The 17,345-nt window shown below is 48.2% G+C and overlaps 2 protein-coding genes across 2 annotated transcripts in view; one reads left to right on the forward strand and one right to left on the reverse strand.

Moving 5' to 3' along the window:
- The window catches only part of LOC307085088 (cholecystokinin-like), a 7,812-nt gene extending 5,093 nt beyond the window's left edge, over positions 1-2,719 (forward strand). The window contains exon 4 of the mRNA XM_079749758.1: positions 2,553-2,719. Coding sequence (XP_079605884.1) covers positions 2,553-2,692 — 140 coding nt within the window. The 3' untranslated portion in view covers positions 2,693-2,719. The remainder of the gene's footprint in view (positions 1-2,552) is intronic.
- Positions 2,720-7,830: 5,111 nt separating this feature from the next.
- trak1b (trafficking protein, kinesin binding 1b) lies at positions 7,831-16,651 on the reverse strand (the record flags this gene model as incomplete). Its single annotated transcript, XM_079749177.1, has 15 exons — positions 7,831-8,578; positions 9,103-9,228; positions 9,417-9,522; positions 10,117-10,446; positions 11,234-11,505; positions 12,093-12,338; positions 12,707-12,783; positions 13,223-13,360; positions 13,587-13,661; positions 14,083-14,213; positions 14,860-14,938; positions 15,058-15,160; positions 15,531-15,631; positions 16,015-16,131; positions 16,601-16,651. The coding sequence occupies 15 exons, from the start codon at positions 16,649-16,651 to the stop codon at positions 7,831-7,833; spliced, it is 2,700 nt and encodes an 899-aa protein (XP_079605303.1).
- Positions 16,652-17,345: the final 694 nt, after the last annotated feature.

Raw genomic sequence — 17,345 nt, forward strand, 5'->3', positions numbered from 1 at the left:
TATGTCTCAGGTTCATGCTTCTAAGTGTGTGTGTGGTTGTGTGTGTGTGGGGGGGATGTTTTATATGTCTCAGCTTCATGCTTCTAAGTGTGTGTGTGGTTGTGTGTGAGAGTGTGTTTGTGGGCGGGGGGGGATGGCGGAGGGGGGTGTTGGCATGGCATGTAAGTGATGAGGACATCTCCAAATGCAACTGCTTTTCAATCCTTTCTATTCCCTGCTTTTCCGGTCTGGCTAATTAGTGAAACTGTTGTGGGGTCTCGTTTGTAATATGTTTGTAATATAAGTGGCTACAGAAAGCTTTCTGTGGTCTGGAAGAGTGGCTTCAAGAGGGTACTCTCATCTGGCCATTCTCTGCTGTTTTTTTTCTTCTTGTTGCTTTTCCTCTCCCGCCCCTTGCATCCTCAGACATCCTAAATATCATTTTGATCTCAGACCGAATTGCAGTCAGTAACGTAATGACGCCGCTGATTGAACCAAGCCTGTTGACTATTGCATGCTTAGTGTTTGCATGCATTGAAACGATGTGATACTTACATGTGCACAATAAGAGCACAATCTGTGTAGTGTAAGATGTCACAAGTTGAACTACATAAACGCAAACGAGAGAAGGCGCATAATGAAGGGGTGAAAACATTATTAGAATCTTTCTTAACGAACTACGCTTGCATATCGAAAAATACGTTCAAACATGTGCAGGAGAGAGTTTTGCAATCACTGGAAAGAAGCATCCGAGTTCCTGTGTGCATCGATCTCTTCCGCCTGCCTCGTTCCGTTGGGTTCTGGGCCAGTGTGGGCTCGCAGGTGGGGGTCGGTGTGTGGGCGCGTTGCGTGTGCGTGTGTGACTGTACGTGGCCGCTGTGCGCAGCACGCTCGGCTGCGTGTAGGAGGTGTGGAGCCCGATCCAGCCAGTCTTCTCGCCCACCAGGGGATCGATGTCTGCATGTGTATGTGTGTGTCTGTGTGTGTGTAGGAGTCTTGTTGAGAGGAGGAGGAGGAGGAGGAGGAGGAGGAGGAGGAGGGGAGGGAGTAAAATGAGCATCTAGATTGCAGTGCAAAGTGCAATTGATTACCAAACTGTCGGCACCCTGGCAACACACACACATACACACACACAAAACACACACACAAAACACACACACACACACACAGACACACACACTCACACACAAACACCCACACACACTCATCTTTAAAGGATGGATCTTTAAAGGTCAAGTTTTGCAGGATGACCATCTCCCTCCCTTCCTCTCTCTATATGCACATACATGCATATGCACTCCATATACACACGCACACACACAAACACACATAGACTTCACTGGTGCAGGGAACACTTGGACACACGCACACGCTCGATCTAACATTGAGCAAGTAAATCTGGACACGAGGCAGGCTAATGAAGTGGTGAGCAAATAGCAGGGTGTCAGTCTGAGGTCCATCTGCTGCTGGTTCATGTCTGCCACATTGTGAGTACTGTGTGTGTGTGTGTGTGTGTGTGTGTGTGTGTGTGTGTGTGTGTGTGTGTGTGTGTGTGTGTGTGTGTGTGTGTGTGTGTGTGTGTGTGTGTGTGTGTGTGTGTGTGTGTGTGTGTGTGAAAGAGAGAGTGCGGTGTCTCTCCGAAATCTCACCTTCATCTTCTGTGAGGAAAGATGTTATGATGCCTTGCCCTTTTACACAACTGAAACCTGACCATCAACTTATTTTGGTCAGGTAATTTGTTATTTTTATAAAACCAGGTTAAAAAAACACTTAATTTCAAATGATGTAATGCAAACAAACTGCAATACAATGAAGCAGGCAACTACAAGAGCATTACTCAATATGTAGAAAATAATTTATAAATGTTTGATGGAGTCAATGTCCCTAGCTATTCCACGTTCAGCTCTTTTTTAAATGGGGGGGAACTGAATGAGAGTTAATGAACAATGATCAACATTTACAAAGCTGTTTTGAATAGTCATGGATAAAAAAGGGAAAATGAAATAAACTGAAATGTGGATGTTGAATATTGTATGCATTAAAGCATCCTTTCGCCTTCGTTGCCCTGTGTTTCGGTTTCAAGACCTTCGGCAGCACTGTTTTCCGAGATCGTCTATTATCCATCTACTCATTTCCCAAACATAATTCTGCAGCTTCAAATAAGACCCCTCTGTCTGTAAACCAACAATCCCTGGAGGCCAGAAGGTAGGATGCAGGGAGGATAGGCGCGTTTATCCCCCTCCGTGCTTGGCAGAGCCAAAGGGAAAAAATTATCATTTAATTTGCATGTCTTTTCTCTCCCACCATCTCTCAAACCTTTCCCTGCCTCAAATCCCAAACGGTCAAATGCACACACACACACACACACACACACGCACACACACACACACACACGCACACACGCACACGCACGCACACACACACACACACACACACACAAACACACGTACACGTACACGTGCACACTAACACACACACGCACACACAAACTAAAACACACAGAAAAACACATAAAAATGCGCACAAACTCACGCACACGCCACTCACCCCACCTCTCGCCCTCCTCTCGCTAGGCTCGGTGCGGAGGGACATGCCTGTGAGCAACCGGTCCGGCGGCGGGATGAGCGCGGGCCACCGGATAAAGGACCGGGATTACCTGGGCTGGATGGACTTCGGGCGCCGCAGCGCAGAGGAATACGAGTATTCCTCCTAATGACATCGTGACCCGGGCACGCACCGGCACGGGGGGAGAAGGGTGGGGGTGGCGGGAGGGTCGGGCTGGGGTGGGGGGGGGGAGCGGAGGGGAAAGGGTAAAAGGAGTTTAAATCTGCAAATGTTCATCATTTCAAAATAAGAGTATATTTATGATGTATTTGTTTGTACCTTCGTTTGTAAAACTATGATCATGCAATATATAAAGACATACCTATGCCACATTTTGCAGAACAATGGCTTGTGCTTGATTTTTTCTTTCGGTTCGTTAGTTTTTATGTTTTGAACCGTTTTTTCCCCTATTTCTATTTCTTTTGTTGCTTTTCTGGGTGGAATTGTTTGCCGTTGTGTCAGGATCTGGTAGGATTAACGCGGCTGAATAAAGATTAAACATTAAACTTTGTATTTTGTCCCTGGATTTGCATACTTAAAATTAATATTTGATTTGCCTTCACAGTGAAATCTCTAGAAACGGTATCCGCGCACTTGCAAACAATGTTTCAGTGTCGAAAGAAAGTGCTAAACTTATTATCAGTACACAGGGAGATGAACATCAAAATATATGTGCATGTATTTATTAGTTCATAGAAACATAAAACATAAAACATCATGAGTAATGATGATACGTTAACTCCATGTTCAACTATTCACATATTTGGTTGAATAAAAGAGACTTAACAACCAACCAATGCTAACAACTCACAAAAACAAGAAACTTTTTTAAATAATAAGGGACTGTAAAGTTACACTGAGACTCTTTTTTTTCCTTTTGTACATCTTATATACATACTTAAAATCACCATAGCATCTCAAAAAATAGCAAAAAATAAAATAGCATCTCATTAAAATCTGTACCTTATACTTTAGAAGCACCTGCAGTCTATTACCCTTGCCTAAATAGACACCTTCCCTACATTTACCATATGTAGCCGTATTCTATCTACAGACTACCAGCCTCATCAAGTTCACTGGCCCGGCAGTGATTTGGCCAACCTGCCTTCAATTAGAAGAAGTTATGGTTATTCATGCCATGAAATTGGGCGAAATGGAGCCAGTCACGACGTCAGGTTATGAACAGCTCAATACATTGAGCTGTGAAAGATAAGACGACAGCCCATAGACGGTCGAGAGGTGGTGATAAATCTTTCATAGGCCCCGAGAAATGTGTGGAAAAACACTTCAAAACCAAGCTAGAAAATGATGTGAGCTAGATGCTGTGCCGAAAGAGGTTTTAATGGCTTTGAGAACAGAAGCGGTGGACGTTTTGGAAAGGGTGGCCAGCTCTGGACCTGATAACCAAGATTTACCTGTTACCAACACTAATCCTTTTACTAGCACTGATCTTACTGCTACCAACCCCCAATTACTCCCACTTACCCTTTTACTAAGACTTCAGGAGGTCAGTGAGGAGGTCAGTGAGGAGGTCAGTGAGGAGGTTAGTGAGAAGGTCAGTGAGGAGGTCAGTGAGGAGGTCAGTGAGGGGGTCAGTGAGGAGGTCAGTGAGGAGGTCAGTGAGGAGGTTAGTGAGGAGGTTAGTGAGGAGGTTAGGGAGGTCAGTGAGGAGGTCAGTGAGGAGGTTAGTGTGGAGGTCAGTGAGGAGGTCAGTGAGGAGGTTAGTGAGGAGGTCAGTGAGGAGTGAGGAGGTCAGTGAGGAGGTCAGTGAGGAGGTTAGGAGGATTGAGGAGGTTAGTGAGGAGGTTAGTGAGGAGTGAGGAGGTCAGTGAGGCGGGGAGCCTGTAGATTGGTTAGTTGGGTGGCCATCAGGGAGCCAGTGGGGTAACCAATGGGGAGACCACTCAGGAGGAGAGAGGGGTGGCCAGCCTGCTTTACATTTTGCAACTTTTCCTCCCGGTAATATTAAAATATATATCATTTGAGATTTCTGGTTTAACATTTAAATGTGCCAGAGCCACATAACAACATTGCTACCCCATGTATATTGCAGAGTGATATAACAGGAAAAACTTAGATGAAGCATTGCATATATTGCCCGTCTCATGTGTGTGTGTGTGTGTGTGTGTGTGTGTGTGTGTGTGTGTGTGTGTGTGTGTGTGTGTGTGTGTGTGTGTGTGTGTGTGTGTGTGTGTGTGTGTGTGTGTGTTTGTGTGTGTGTGTGTGTGTGTGTGTGTGTGTGTGTGCGTGTGTGTGTGAGAGAGAGCAAGTAAAGGAGACTAGAAAGAGAGAGAGATCGATGAACCAAGTGGGCTTGGTGAATAATTCAGAGAAATGGCGTCAGTTGCCCCAGGAGGAAAGAAAAGAAAAAGTGCTTAGAGTGTGTGCACTTCTTACATGTTTGTGTGTTTATGCATTTCGGTCGTGCATCAAGTCACTGGCTGGGTCCTAGGGCTCCACTTGAATCTAAAAATCACAAACTTGAAATTTGGATAAGCATACTTGAGAATTGGCTTAAACTTGTAACACTGGAGACTGCTTGTGTTTGTGAGTTGCAAGATACTTGAAGGGTGCTTGGATGCACCCATGTGTGTGTGGGTGTGCGTGTGTGTGTATGTGTGTGTGTGTGCTTGGATGCATGTGTGTGTGTGTGTGTGTGTGTGTGTGTGTGTGTGTGTGTGTGCTTGAATGCATGTGTGTGTGAGTGAGTGAGTGAGTGAGTGAGTGAGTGAGTGAGTGAGTGAATGAGTGTTTGCTTGAAGGTGCTTAGATGTGAGCTTGTCCACATTTCTGTATGCATCATGACAGCCAAATCATAGAACATGACCTGCAGGATCAATTATTCTTTTAAAATAGATAATGGTTTTAGATTACTTGCATGTAGTAGGAGGGGTCTGGTTTAGTTGCAAGGCCATGGCTATTGTGCAATATTGTTTACATTGGTGGTGAGGGCACACTATAAATATATATTTTTAATGTATTAATCCATTTTCAAATCATCAACACGGGTAACACCCGAGGACCTCTTTCTGTAGAGACCTCATCCTTCACTTGCCCTCATCCCTCTCTTGCTGACACGCACCCACCTTGTGAATGACAGTGATTTGATTCCAGGATAGGGCCCTAATTGAAGTTATCAAAATCCGCCATAGAAAGCATTAACAACGTCACCCATGGGATACAATTAGTATTCATTTGTTGTAATTTGTCCATCACTGGCTGCCATAGTGACATTCTGAGGTTATTGGATAGGCATACAGCAGTGGATACGATAGATCAGATCATAATCACGCTGCAGTCTCACGTCTGCTGGCTGATAACGCGGAACTAGTATTTGATGGGTTACTACAGGACACGTTCGATCTAGAGGGAGAGAGACAGAAAGAGAGAGACAGAGAGCGAGAGAGAGAGAGAGAGAGAGGCAGAGAGGGAGAGAGAGAGAGAGAAGGGGGGGATGATGGAGATGAAGAGACAGAAACTGAAGACATGGAGAGAAACAAACATGTTATTGTATCGAATCATCCCAGGTTCGAGAGCACCACCTGCTGGTCGAAGGTTTTAGCCGATTGATTCCTCCATTCAGCCCTTTCCTCAGTCCTCCCCTCCTACGCCCAATTAAACTCGTGCTATCAACACAAATATTTTTTGCTTGTTAAAGAAGGACAGGGAACGGTTTTATGATGGAAATTGTATTTGAAAAAACAACTCAAACAAACTCAATGCCCACGAATATGTCATCATATGTGAACAATGTATATGCATCAGCTGTGTCATTTCTAATAAATAAATTCTTTACACATGTGAACCACAAAGCCTACCTATCCAATGCGTAGCCAACACACACAGTGAATCTGTGTGAACAAACATTACAAATATATTTACGAAACATAAATATAAAAAACTCAATCATTTAATTTATTATTGTATGCCATTGCGATTGTTCTGAATAATCAAAACGAACTCAAACAAACATGACGGCTTCTTTTCACCTATATTTGCCTACTCAGAGCAGCCTTTTTTCCCTCACAAATACAACGGGCCTAGATTGTCCACAGTCACAAAATGTACCTCAAGGCCCGACATTACCTTATGCATCCACAGAGAAAAACGGGCAGAGGCGCACCTCATTTCCCACAATGTATTTTACTCGTCATTTCCCGTGGCCACACAGGCCACGCCCCCTTTTACAAGCCGTGCTAAACTCATATAGATCTCTGGAGTGAGTCCCCCCCCCCCTTTTAATGGCCACTTAGGAGACAAAAGCCAAGTTAATACTGATAGGAAAATCAGTTGAGTTATTCGCTAAGAGACTGTCTTGCTAATCCTGTCTGGAAGAAGGTTGCGTATTAGGGAGAGACGAAGGGCTGAGCGACATGTGGTTGAGAGACAGAGGGTGGAAGGTTAGAGAGAGAAGGGTTAGAGAGAGAGAGAGAGAGAGATGGGACGAGGGTCAGATGAAGGCAGGGTGTGATGAAAGATAGGGATTAATGGAGAGAAAGATATAAATGGAGATGAGATACATATTTTATTATGTTAATTATGTACAATCTTATTTGCCCTTTGAATTGTTCATTTACTTTGGCAAGGTGAATGTTTATTTCCCCTTCTAATAAAGCTTTTTAGGATGTAATCAAAAGGGAGATCGAGAGAGAAGAGAGGGCTCATAGTAGAGACGGAGAAGGAAGAGGGAGAGAAGAGAGGGTTAGAACGAGGGGTTGGAAGACAGGCACAGTGAGAGAGAATCTAATGAATGTTCCTGGCCCTCATAAGTCGATTTTTAAATCCTTTTTTAAGTAGCTTCTTAACCTAGTATAGGTGAAGGAGAAAGGCTTGTTGAAGTGCTACATAAACGGCAAGTAGCCAACGTTTAGGATTTTAAAGAGCATTAAATGGTGATTCTCTGCGTTGGTATGCATCTACGGGAATGTGCATGTGCTGGGGAACAGACACGAGCACAGGCAGAGGGACAGGGAGTGGAAGCTAGTGTCGATAGCGATGCTTTTTGATCTCCTCTCGCGTCCCCATAGGAGCTGCTTGTTGAAAGCGTGTTAACATAGGTAGACGGGGCGGACCGGTGAACCGGGGAACTCCCGGGACCAACTGGGAGCTCCCCGGTGGCTGAGGGCTTGTGTGTGCTTGTGTAGAACCACAACAAAACATTGGAAACAGTGGTTTTGTACACGGCAGTGCTACACATGAGACCGGCCTGGCGGGTGTGCAGCCTCCGTCGGTGAACCCCGTCCCGCCTCAGTGCTCCGTGCTCGGGGGAGCTCCAGGTGACCGGTCAACAGCCCACCCGCCAACCCCGCCGACGCTGCCCTCCTTCAGGCTCCGCTGCTTCGGCAGACTGGCGGCCAGCAGGATCTCCGACTCCTCCTGGGGCCCCGGGCCCTTCATGGCCATGCTGGCCCCGACCATCGCCGGGTAGCTCCTGTTCCTCCGCATCCCCTCGGGGCCGAAGGGGGAGCCCGACCGACGGAGCCCGCCCAGGGGCCCCCCGAGGATGGGCCCCGGGCTGGTCGCTCGGGCCCCCGCTGCCCCGGCCACGCCCAGCCGCTTGACCTTATCCAGCAGGTTGAGGTGCTGCACCGACACGCTGACGTCCGTCTGGGACTCGCAGTCGCGGGCGCGCTGCCGGCCTCGGGAGCCCCCCCCCACCACGTCCTTCAGGATGGAGCGCGCCGGCTGGGAGGTCAGGAAGTTGTCGTAGGGGGGGCTTTTGAAGTCGAAGCCCAGCGGCGTCTCTTCTCCGCTCCCCCCGCCGGGGTCCGCCGCAGAGCCCCCGCTTCCGCCAGCCCGGGACCGGGTGGGGGAGGTGGGCGGGGAGGAAGGGCGGGCGCGGTGGGGGGTGACGGAGGTGCTGAACAGCAGCCCCTCGCTGCCCTGCGGGGGCTCCAGGCCCTGGCTCTGGTGGTGGTACATGGCCGCAGAGATGCCTCTCTCCTGCAGGAGGCGCACTAGCCCCAGGGAGGTGCTGGTGGTGCGCGTGGCGTCCCTGCAGAAGAAGTAACACAGGCGCAGTGTTGGCAGTTTGGGCCCGATTTCACGCCAGGAAAAAATAAATAAATTTGGGCCCCCATTTCTGGCAACCCTTGCTGCAGTGTGCTGCAGCCAGGGTTGCCAGATTGGGTGTTTAATAATATGGAACATGAATGAAAACCACCAGGTGGCACCACACACAGTCCGACGGTCATGGGGCCTGTGCCTCCATTCGCAATTTGCGATTTAAATTCACTGCTTTATTTGGTGTTTTTCTTCTTTTAAGTTTAGAATATATATATTTGATCCTTTATTACTCAACAAATCATGCGCAAATTACGCACTGAACTGTCGACACGTGGCCATATTGTAACTTTGGATTGCTATCGCTGTATAATATGCATGCAAAGCTATGCTCTCATGCAAAGCTATGCTAGCTACGTTTCCCAAGCTAACACGTGTTGCGTCTGTGCGAGGCTGGAGGCGCGGGGAGGAGCAGGAGTTTCTCTGGAGGTGGTCTCGAGCGATCGGGGGGCTTGCCTGAGGTTGGTGGAGGACTCGGAGGGGATCATGCCGAGTCGCCGTGGGGTGCAGGGCGTGGCGATGGGCGTGGCCAACAGGCTGCTGGTCATCACACAGGAAGAGGTGGCCGGGCCCGAGATCAGACTGCACCGAAACCAGGAGGAAGGGGAGGGAAGAATAATGCATATTACGTCAATGCACAGACACACCTCGAGATGGTTCATTGACCTCTGATGTTTCATGTCATCCCATTCTGTTGGATGGCCGTTCAGACGACCCCCATGGTACCGTATCACATGGACAACAGCGGGGTGGGGGTGTGGTGGCGGTACCTGGGGGTGACGCGGGTCAGCTCGTCGGTGGGGTGCAGGATCCGGCAGGTGGTGAAGGTGTAGGTGGAGCTGGTATGGGCCATGCACTTCCCTGGGTAGTATGCAGCTGCCCAGCCGACACACACACACACACACACACACACATCATATTTATTACAAACAAAGTCCATGTCTGTGTGTGTGTATGTGTGTGTGTGGTTATGCATGTGTGTGTGCATGTGAATGTGTGTGTGTGTCTGTGTATGTGTGTGTGAATAAGTGTGTGTGGGTGTCTGGCTTGTGCCTGTGTGTGTGTGTGCCTGTGTATGTGTGTTTATGTATGTATGTGTGTGTGTGTGTGTGTGTGTGTGTATATGTGTGTGTATGAGTGCACCTGTGTGCGTACGCCTGTGTGTGCACCTGTGTGTATGTGTGTGTGTGGTTATCCATGTGTGTGTGTGTGTGTGTGTGCATGTGAATGTGTGTGTGTGTCTGTGTATGTGTGTGTGAATAAGTGTGTGTGGGTGTCTGGCTTGTGCCTGTGTGTGTGTGTGCCTGTGTGTGTGTGTTTATGTATGTATGTGTGTGTGTGTGTGTGTGTGTGTGTGTGTGTATATGTGTGTATATGAGTGCACCTGTGTGCGTACGCCCGTGTGTGCACCTGTGTGCATGTGTGTGTGTGTGTGTGTATGCGCGTGCGTGTGTGTATGTGCGTGCTCACCCAGCGGGTCCGTGTTGGCGAGGTGCGGCGAGGGGGAGGGGCTGCCGGGGCCGGGCGGGGGGGTCGGCCCCCCCCCCTCGGCGGGGCCGCTGGGGGGGGCGGGGCCGGTGGGACAGGGCACCACGGGCGAGGCGGTGGCCGGGGTGGTGGGAAGGTTCTGGAAGTACTGCTCCCCGGGCTCGTCCTCCTCCAGCCCGCCCCAGGGGAACACCTGCTCCAGCTCCAGCCCCAGCGGCCGGTAGCCCTTGGGGATGACCCCGGGCCGCGCGTCCAGGATCACCCCCAGGTGGGGCTGGGCCAGCTGCTGCCAGTGGTGCAGCGTGGCCGACCCTACGCACGGGGGGGGGGGAACGCGAGCTGGTCACGTGCTGCCTGGCCCGTTGGTGTGAGGCGCAACGTTTGAATCAGTTCACATCAAGGCCTTGAGCCCAGTTCATAGTTAACAAATACATCATTTCTTGATGATATGTTTTGAATGCCGATTGTGAACGCCACTACTTGTTCATCTCACTAGGGGGCGGTAGAGTCTCAACTAAAAACGAAAGCAATATCCTCTCTGCGGTAACAATATTGGATCCCGGTTATCGTTTAATGGGGTCTTTGTATGTTTGATGTAAGATTAGGAATATACATAGTACCTTCGTAGCTACAACTGTGTCGGTATAAGATTTGCATCCAATTGGTTAGATGCCGAAGAGTTAAATACGGCTTTTTATAGTTTTTCATCAAGTTAAATAACCTTTTCTGCTGCAAAATCCCCAATGAAATCCCGTCCCACCCAATATCCCAGCCTTAAACCCCAGGGTGACGTAGCCCCACCCATATCCCCCTCTTAAACCCTAGGGTGGTGTAGCCCACCCATATCCCCCTCTTAAACCCTAGGGTGGTGTAGCCCACCCATATCCCCCTCTTAAACCCTAGGGTGGTGTAGCCCACCCATATCCCCCTCTTAAACCCTAGGGTGGTGTAGCCCACCCATATCCCCCTCTTAAACCCTAGGGTGGTGTAGCCCACCCATATCCCCCTCTTAAACCCTAGGGTGGTGTAGTGGCTGCAGCCGGCCCCCAGGCTGCGTGTCCCTTCACCGCGGGGGCCCCATGCCCGCCGCCCCGCTCACCTTCCAGGGGCTTGACGATCTGCAGCTTGTCGGGGAGGTAGGCCCCCCGGTGGGCCCAGAGCTGGAGGCTCCCCAGGGACATGATGCTGTCCGAGGGGGTGAGCCCCCCCTCCAGGCCCAGGGGCACGCCGTGGGCCCGCCGCCGCTGCTCCCTCTCCTCCTCGAAGAACCGCCGCTCGCTCAGGTTGTTCTGCCGCCGCAGGGACAGGCGCCGCAGGGCCAGCCGCAGGTCCTCGGCCCCCGCGCTCTTCTGCCCTGAGCCGTCCCCCCCGCTGCCCGAGCAGAAGTGGATCAAAATAAGGTGGCGATGAAATATTTGAATACAGCTGCAGGCAGTGACTCACAGCGGGCGCCCCATTGGTTATTCATTTGTGTGTCATGTTTCGACGGTTATAAATATGTTTTTTCGATTTGCTGAAGGAATTTAGTAATTATGGGCAGGAAATTTGATTATATTGGATTATAAACCCCGCTCTGGGGTAAATTGTCCTAACAGTAATCAAAGATTGATCTCCATTACTTTTAAACTGGATTCAAACGTTATGTTTTGGGTAAGGTGTTTGTGAATGTCTGTATATTCGTTTAAGTGTATATTCGTATAATTTATCGACACATCTTAGATTAGTTTTAAACAAATTCATTTTAAACTCGGATTTACTAAGGTCTGATAATCTTTAATCTTTGATAAGTTGAACCCTTGTTGGTGCAAGCCATCCTTACTTTCTCTTATCATGCTAAATTTGTTTGGTAATCACAATCTCAGACAAACTACTGTACTACTATATTTATCCAAAAACAGCCAATCATTTTCCATCTAAATTATCTACTTACACAAGCCCCGCCCCCGCCTCATCCTTACCTCTCCCGATTTGACGCAGCCTCCATGAGGATGCTCTGAGCGCGGTTGTCAAGGGCGACGCCCTCGCCGGCGATGTCCCCCGGGCACAGGCGAGGCGTGGCCGGGCCGCTGGACAGCGGCGAGGAGCGTGACGACTGCGTCTGATTGGACCCCGGGATGTTGGCGTTGGAGCCCGGGATGGGCGAGCGCTGGCGGACCGTCTGGTTGATGTTCTTCACCGTCTGGAACACCCGCCGCCGGTGGCCCCTGCGCACCCGCACACGCACAGGTGCAGACGCACACACGCAAGCATACACACGCACACACACACACACACACACACAAACACACACACACAATTATTAAAGTTGTTTTAAAAGGATAAAAGAAATATAAAACCGTAGGGGCTTCTTCCCCTCCAACAAAATAAATATCTGTCAATGTTGTTTTTGTTTAATTTATGTACATATATATATATATATATATATATACATACAGTATATCATTTTTGTTTTTACTCTTTTGGGAATGCATGAATTTTTGTACAAAGACAAATTAACAACAAGGACAATGAAGACTCTGTCCATTTAATCTAATCTCTTATTAAAATCTCTCGGGTGAAAAGAGGTCCATACTTCTGTTCTTCACACTCAGGGTCATCGAGGCTCATCTCCTTCCTCATGGTCCCCTCGATCTCAGCAGCCAGGGAGTCCTGCCGGTTCACACACATTCAGGGACACACCTTTTACTCAAGGACTGTCATCTGTAATATTATTGTACAGACTTTTACTTCAGCAAAAAGCAGATAGTTTACAATTTCGCTTAGAAGTAGTTTTTACTTTTTCATAGTCCAATGCAAACAGTTTATAGTGTGTTCATTTGTGTGTGTGAGTACATAAAGTACTTTAAATACCTTTACTTAATTAGACCGAACAAAGGAGTTATTTTAGTCACGCAAAATCTGTTTTTCAACGGGTATATTTCAAAGTAATAGAAGATGTGGTTTATTAATAACAGACAGGAAAAAGGCTACTAAGTAAGTAAGTAAATAAAAACAGTACTACCTCAACGTTTATGGGTAATGGGTACGCTGCTCTGCACACAACATATATACGATATCTGGTTCATCCCATAATGCATCTCTCTCTCACCATGGGGTAGAGACCCAGGGGGTGGAAGCGCCGGGGAGTCCCGGCGGGGTAGCTGCGGTTCCTGAGGTCCTTGAGCTCCTCCTGGGCCTCGTGGAGCATCTCGATGCACTCCAGGTACTTCTCCTCCAGCTCCTGGAGCTACAGGGGCAGCAGAGAACACCACAGAGGAAGAGTGTACAGAGCGGAAACACACTCACACTCACAGGCGGCGCAGGAGTGGGGGAGAAGGGAGGAATTATGTGTATGAAGGGGTAGGATAGGCTGGGGGGGGGGCTAGTTCTGTGATGGTGTGTGTGTGTGTGTGTCTGTGTGTTTGTGTGTGTGTGAGTGTGTGTTTGTTGGCGAGGTTTGGACGGTTTGTTACCTCAGCTGTGAGTTGCCTCTGGGCATCTTTTGCCGCAATCAAGTGCTGAGAGAGCTCTTCGTTCTCCACTGCAAACTGGAAACACACGCACACACACATACACACACAAGCACACACACTCACACACACACACACACACACACACACACACACACACACACACACACACACACACACACAGACACCGGTCACCGCACACACACACACACACACACAGGCCATCATACACAAAAACACACAAACAAACACACACACACACACACACACACACACACACACACACACACCGGCCACCACACACAAAAACACATACAAGCACATGCTCACACAAAAACAAACATACGCACACACACACACGCAAACACACACATACATAAAGAGCGTTAAAGGGAATTTTGTTAGAAACTTGAATTAAGCAAATATTTGTGTATATCTCTCTGTCTGTCTGTCTCTCTCTCTCTCTCTCTGTCTGTCTCTCTCTCTCTCTCTTGCCCACCATCTTGGACTTCTTCTGCAGGTCCACGATCTGGGAGAGGAGGTGGGTGATCTCCTCCTGCTGCCGGGAGGCATCCTCAGTCTTTCTGGCCAGCTCCTCAGCGATGGTGGAGATCTGGAGGCTGGACAGTCCTAGAGGGGGAAGAGAGAGATACATTCGATTCCAGCTCATATACCTGCAAGTATGCATGCTAAAATGTGGTTGCTTCAAACTCCCAGGAACGGTACTATGCAAGTACAAGGGAATTAAACAAAATATCAGACACAAATTAGTATGCTTTTGTATAAAAATACACAAAAGCAAGATAAAAGTGTTAAAAGTGAAGATATTAGTGCAAATGTTTAAATGGCAATAGTTGAAGTTATAGTATGTCCTGCAAGTTTTTATAAATCTTTGGTCAAGGCTCTGATAGCCTGTGGGAAGTAACTATTCTCAGTGTGTTTGTGGCAGCGCAGGCGCTTGCCTGATCACAGCGACACAAACAGCCCATTGCTGGGGTTGTGGGGGTGAGAGAGAGAGGGAGAGAGTGGGAGAGAGAGAGAGAGAGAGAGCTCAAAGCACAGCAAAAAACAGAAGAGCAACAACGAGTCAAGCCATTAATAAGAAAGCTACATTGATTCATAGAGCAAGATTGGGAGAAACAGAAGACAATACCAAGACTAGAGAGAGTAAGAAAAAGAGAAACCCACAGAGAGAGAGAGAGAGAGAGAGAGAGAGAGAGAGAGAGAGAGAGAGAGAGAGAGAGAGAGAGAGAGAGAGAGACATGTCATAACTCACTGAGTTCCTTAACACAGTCGTTGACCAGCTGCTGTTCTTTCTCCTCATATGTTTCTGTCTCCGACTTGAGGTAACTGGCCTAAATACAGACACATATCCAAACAGTTATCCAGCATGCAAATACCATGTTCTCTCTTAGTGTCCACGTTTGTTTTGTGGGTGTTTGTGTGGGCATGCGTGTGTGTGTGTGTGTGTCACCTCTGAGCGCAGTGACAGATTCTCCTCTTCCAGCTCTTTGAGTTTCATCTGCAGTGGGTCCGACCCAAAGCCTCCAGAAACGGACCCGACTTTACCCCTCCTCCTGTAGCGGAGGAAAACAAACACACCAATACGTATTCAAAACATGCAAAGTGTACACAGTTTAGTGTGAAAAAGAACAGACCCTCCCTGTATACAAATAGTTTCATTCACAAATATATACATTGATTTGATATAAATTGGGGGGTACTATGTATTGTGTTGCTATTTTATACCACTAAACATGAACACATAGCAGTCAATCAGGAGTAAATCACCCGCTGACATAGTTTAAAATAGAAAATCCATAATGTTAATAAAACCAATCCAGTACAATACAAAAGGTTTGCATTGTAAAAAGAACCTATACGGCTCAAAATAAAAGGTTGATATTGTAAACACAGCGCATTCAGTACGCATGGAGGCCCCCTCACCTCGGGGAGTCTCCGGGCTCCTCCTCGCTCTCCTCCGCCGACTGGGTGTAGAACTGTAGCAGCTCATCCTTCAGGTTCAGCTCGTGGTGCAGCTGGGCCACCTGCAGCGCAGAGCGGGGGGGGGGGGGGGGGGGGGGGGGGGGTTGGGATCTTTGGGTTTTGTATGTGGATTTTTGTTCTTTGCGGGAACAGCTTATTCCACCGCAGGCAGTGTGGAAATGTTCATATTTCTGTTCATTGTGTCAATAGAGCTTTTGTAGATACAGCGTCAAATGGGCAGCAGTTTAAAAGCAGTGATCACAAAAATTTGGTTATTTGGTTTTTGTTGAACTATGAAATGGTGTTGTCCAATTAGTAACCTCCACCATCAACAAAACAAAAAAATCTCATTTCTATTAGCTACTCTAAAACTCAGTTGTGTAGCAATGACAAAAGTGTGTGTGTGTGTGTGTGTGTGTGTGTGTGTGTGTGTCCCCGCGTGTACCTCCTCTGCGATGTGCCCCACTTGCTCCTCCAGGTAGTCATTGTGCTCGGTCAGAGTTCTGTTCTTCTTGAGCAGGGACTGACCAATCCGGGCAGCCAACTCCAAATCCCTCTCTTTCTATTGGTTGAAAACATCCAATGGCACGGATCGTGAGTGGGCAGCGGACAAAATTAGAAGTGGAGAGAGGAGTGATGATGAAGGAGAGGAAAGGAGAGGAGAGGGGAGGGAGAGGAGGGATGAGGACAGGAAGGGGGGGAGAGAGGAGAGGAGGGGGGAGGGGAGGGACCAAATGAGACATGGAGAGCAGAGAAAAGAAGAGGAGAGGAGAGAAGAGAAGAGACACAGACAAGATAGGATAGGAGCAGACAGGTCAGGAGCAGACAGGCCGGGACCAGAGAGAAAGAGGAAGCCAGAACAGAGAAGAAAGTAACAGATGCAAATAAAGAGAAAATAAAGAGAGTCAAAGAAAGAAGAAGGGAAGAGAGGGGACAGAGAAGATACGACCAATAATCCCTTTCCATACACCACCAGCTAAACAAACAAGTGCCATAGACCGGTATCTGCAGAACACCATTTCAAACCTCACCTCCTCCAGAAGACGTGTGATGGCATCGATGTCGTTGTACGTCTTGGTCATCTGGCCCACTCTGTCGGCACATAGCACTGTGGAGCACACACGGGAGTCACCACGCGAGGCCCACCGCAGCACACTTCACCGGGCGCATTCCAAAACATTCAACGCTCAGCGGCTCACATTGCACCACCTATATTGGTGGCAACACTTCGGTCCGAGACCGAAGTAGAAATCGACTTGTCTCTTTCTGCAAATGGAGCCCCACCCTGTCCGTGCTGACAGGTCGAACAATAGTTACGTCAGGGCAAAGGGAACGATATCGATCACAGATAAGCAGATCAATAATGGAAAAGTATAACAAAACATAAAATTAATCGTAGGAAAAGTTCCCCTGAGCAGGATACATCCCTGATTATACATATATACAACGTCCAGTGTATTTGCAATGAGGCATCACAGCAGGTGTATCAATTGACTAAGATGCAGTACTGCAATACTGTTGACTCACTATCGACAAGCGTAGTGACACGTTGCCGTCGACATCCATCGCTCAAAAACACATCAAAACAAGATCAAACCAATGATCAAAACAAGGATGGCGATAACGTGTGAGCCCACCATCAACCCTGGTTGACTTTGAGTGTGTGTCTGTGTGTGTGTTAATTTGTGAGCAGGAAGGCAGATTAGATTCCTCCTCAGAGAGATCCAATGAAATGCTCTTAACAAGCAGCTGAATACCGCCCGGCACCAGCTCAGA

Source organism: Pollachius pollachius, assembly GCF_949987615.1.
Source record: "Pollachius pollachius genome assembly, chromosome: 13".
Lineage (NCBI taxonomy): Eukaryota > Metazoa > Chordata > Actinopteri > Gadiformes > Gadidae > Pollachius > Pollachius pollachius.